Raw genomic sequence first — 3,166 nt, forward strand, 5'->3', positions numbered from 1 at the left:
AACTCAGAGTGAATTGAAATTTCATAAAATGGATGTAAAAACTACTTTATTGAATGGAGATTTGTAAGAGAATATTTTTATTTCTCAGCTAGAAGGATTTGTTTCAAAGAGACAACAACACAAAGTATGCAAATTTATCAAATCCTTTTATGTCTTCAAGCAAGCATCACAAGAGAGAAATTGACTAAACATCTTTTGAAACTAAATTCCAAACATTATGATATTGATGACTCAACTTGTTAAGAAACTTTGCAAAACTATTATTTATCATAGAGTGTATGTAAATGATTTTTTAATGACGGGGAACAATGAAAATTACGTTGCATCCCTAAAGAAATAATTGAGAGAATGTTTTGAACGAAGTTACCCATAACAACATGATTCATAAAATATACATTACAAAATGAAATTCAATCCAATTGTTTGGATTTAAGTTTATTATAAGAAAAGAAAGGTATTAATATAAAATCAAATTGCATGAGCGAACTTAGAATTGGTCGATGATATCTACAGAAAACTGATAAGCTATTGCTGTATTCACCTCATACAATTCTTTCAGAGCCCTATTAAATAATTCATTAGTTGGATCAGCCCTAGCCATAATACGCTGCACCTTCTTCTTAGTTTTCTTCAACCCATGTAAGTATGCCATCTTTACAGCTTCGATAATGGAATTTCTTCCTACCACAAGGGCCTTTGACATTCTCTCATCCAACGTCTTTGTCAGATGTTTTACTCCGTAGAAATGGGCCACCTTAACAAGTTCCTTAACACTACGGAAACGCTTATCTTCCCTACTAAGCTCCGCTGTGTACAAAAACTTCACAAATGCTTTCACAATATTTCCTGAAACCCCATCAATGTGCACTTCTTTTCTTTCATTTCCTTCCAGCATTGCACGGAATACATCCGACTTACTCGCCTACACAAATAACGCAATATAATAATCATCAATATCTATATAGGGTAATTGATGGCGTGGCGTTGTTTCTTGATTTTTCAAGTTAAACAAAATTATGATTTTTTTAAAATAACAAAAAATACGTGATAAATCAATTAAATAAATTACTATTTTTTCTTAAAAAAAAAAAAAACAAACAAACTCACCAGAATGAAAGAATGTGCGTGAAACAAAGTTCCATCAGAGGTGCAAACTATGGTAACATCAGTAGTGGAGGATGCTTCACCGGGAGTGAAGTTCCACTTTCTCAAAAATTCAACCTCTTCGTTCGAATTTTCAAGAGCTTCCAACTCACATGAATTTTTCGTTCGTTGGTTTTTAATCTCTCGTTTCAACTCGTTGAAACGAGTCCACGTATGATTAAAACAATTAGGACACGCAGAATTAACCCCTAGCACAGAATCACAAAGTCCGCAGGAGGTCTGATTTGGTTTAGAATTGACACCATGTGCCATGCCAGGTTGCTGTTGATTCGGCACCAAATCGACACCTTGTGCTATGCCAGGCTGTGGATTCGGCACCAAATTGACACCTTGTGCTATGCCAGGCTGTGGATTCTGCACCAAATTGACACCTTGTGCTATGCCAGGTTGTTGATTCGGCACCAAATTGACACCTTGTGCTATGCCAGGCTGTTGATTCGGCACCCAATTGACACCTTGTGCTACTCCACCTTGTGCTATGCCAGGCTGTTGATTCTGCACCAAATTGACACCTTGTGCTATGCCAGGTTGTTGATTCGGCACCAAATTGACACCTTGTGCTATGCCAGGCTGTGGATTCTGCACCAAATTGACACCTTGCGCTATGCCACGCTGTTGATTTTGCAGATTTGGGTTAAAATTGACACCATGTGGCATGCCAGGCCGTGGATTCTGCACTAAATTGACACCACGTGCAATGCCGGGCTGTGGATTCTGCAGTAAATTGACACGGTGTTCAATGCCAGGCTGTGGATTCTGCACTAAATTGACACGGTGTCCAATGCCGGGTTGTGGATTCTGCACTAAATTGACATGGTGTGCAATGCCAGGCTGTAGATTCTGCACTAAATTGACACCGTGTGCCATGCCAGGCTGTGGATTCCGCACTAAATTGACACCTTGGGCCATGCCAGGATGTGGATTCTGCACTAAATTGACACCTTGGGCTATGCCAGGCAGTGGATTCTGCACCAAATTGACACCTTGTGCAATGCCAGGCTGTGGATTCTGGACCAAATTGACACCTTGTGCCATGCCAGGTTGTGGATTTTGCATTTTTAGTACAAAACCAATAGATGAATAGCTCTTTTGGATAAATTGAAGAGACTGCCTGCAAGCAAAGTAATAATGTTAATACATTCTACATTGGCACCCGTTCAACTTCTCTACTTAAAATAGAAAAAATAGAAATCAATATTAGAAATCAATGAAGGGCATGTGGTATTTTCTGTGAACCGAAGCGACAAGTGCCAGAAAAAGCTCGCTCCGGCCAAAACGAAGTTACAGAAGCAATGAGATGATCCGTGTTATATGCTTATATATATAATTATGCTTATATATATAATTATGCTTATGTATATATAATTGTATATATAATTGAAAAATAAGCATATGAATAATTTTTTCTCATAAAGGAATTTTTACCACAATCTTAAATAATAATTATTATTATTACATCATCGGATACATGTTTTACCATTTTAATTTAATTTTTTGCTTTAGTAATTATCAAATGTATAATAAATATTTTATGTTTATAAAATATGTTAAAATATTTATAATAATATCTTAAAATTAAAAATTAAGATTTATTTTAATTTAATTGGGTTTTTTTAATTAATTTATTTGAAAATAATTAATTAAAGAAAATGCTATATCAACAAAGTTAATATTACACATGTGGTATTGGCAAGCTATGGTTTTGGTCCATGGTATTGTTAAAAAAAATATTTAGAAGTTAAAAATTCAGATCTTAAAGTAAAAATTGAATCATTATAGTTAAGAATATTTGTACATGTGTTTTAAAATGTATATATATTTAACTAATACATTTTTTTTATATAATTACTAGTAATAATTTAAAATTAAGTTATAATTTATTTAATTTTTATATATAATAAAACAAGTATTTTTATACAATGGTGACATTTGGAACCAATTCGAACCAATTAATGTGGTTCCTAAGGACAATGGTGAAAAAACCAATCTTCCCAATTGTTTA

General features: G+C 34.3%; 1 protein-coding gene across 1 annotated transcript; it reads right to left on the minus strand.

Moving 5' to 3' along the window:
• Nucleotides 1–404: 404 nt before the first annotated feature.
• On the minus strand, nt 405–2,037 carry LOC149166538 (uncharacterized). Its single transcript, XM_089432657.1, has 2 exons — nt 1,108–2,037; nt 405–922 (listed from the first exon to the last, which is right to left on the minus strand). Exons 1-2 carry the CDS (start codon nt 2,029–2,031, stop codon nt 488–490), a joined length of 1,359 nt encoding a protein of 452 aa, XP_089288783.1. The 5' UTR covers nt 2,032–2,037; the 3' UTR covers nt 405–487.
• Nucleotides 2,038–3,166: the final 1,129 nt, after the last annotated feature.

The sequence above is a fragment of the Pinus tabuliformis genome, chromosome 5_1, assembly GCF_031772625.1.
Source record: "Pinus tabuliformis cultivar Carrire ecotype Pingquan chromosome 5_1, CPIR1, whole genome shotgun sequence".
NCBI lineage: Eukaryota > Viridiplantae > Streptophyta > Pinopsida > Pinales > Pinaceae > Pinus > Pinus tabuliformis.

Excerpts from the sequence above, each read along its gene's own strand:
- LOC149166538 (XM_089432657.1), bottom strand. The coding sequence starts at position 2,031 with ATGGCACACGGTGTCAATTTAGTGCAGAATCTACAGCCTGGCATTGCA. Across the intron at positions 923-1,107 it reads ACGCACATTCTTTCATTCTG|GCGAGTAAGTCGGATGTATT; the intron begins GTGAGTTTGTTT and ends TTATTTGTGTAG.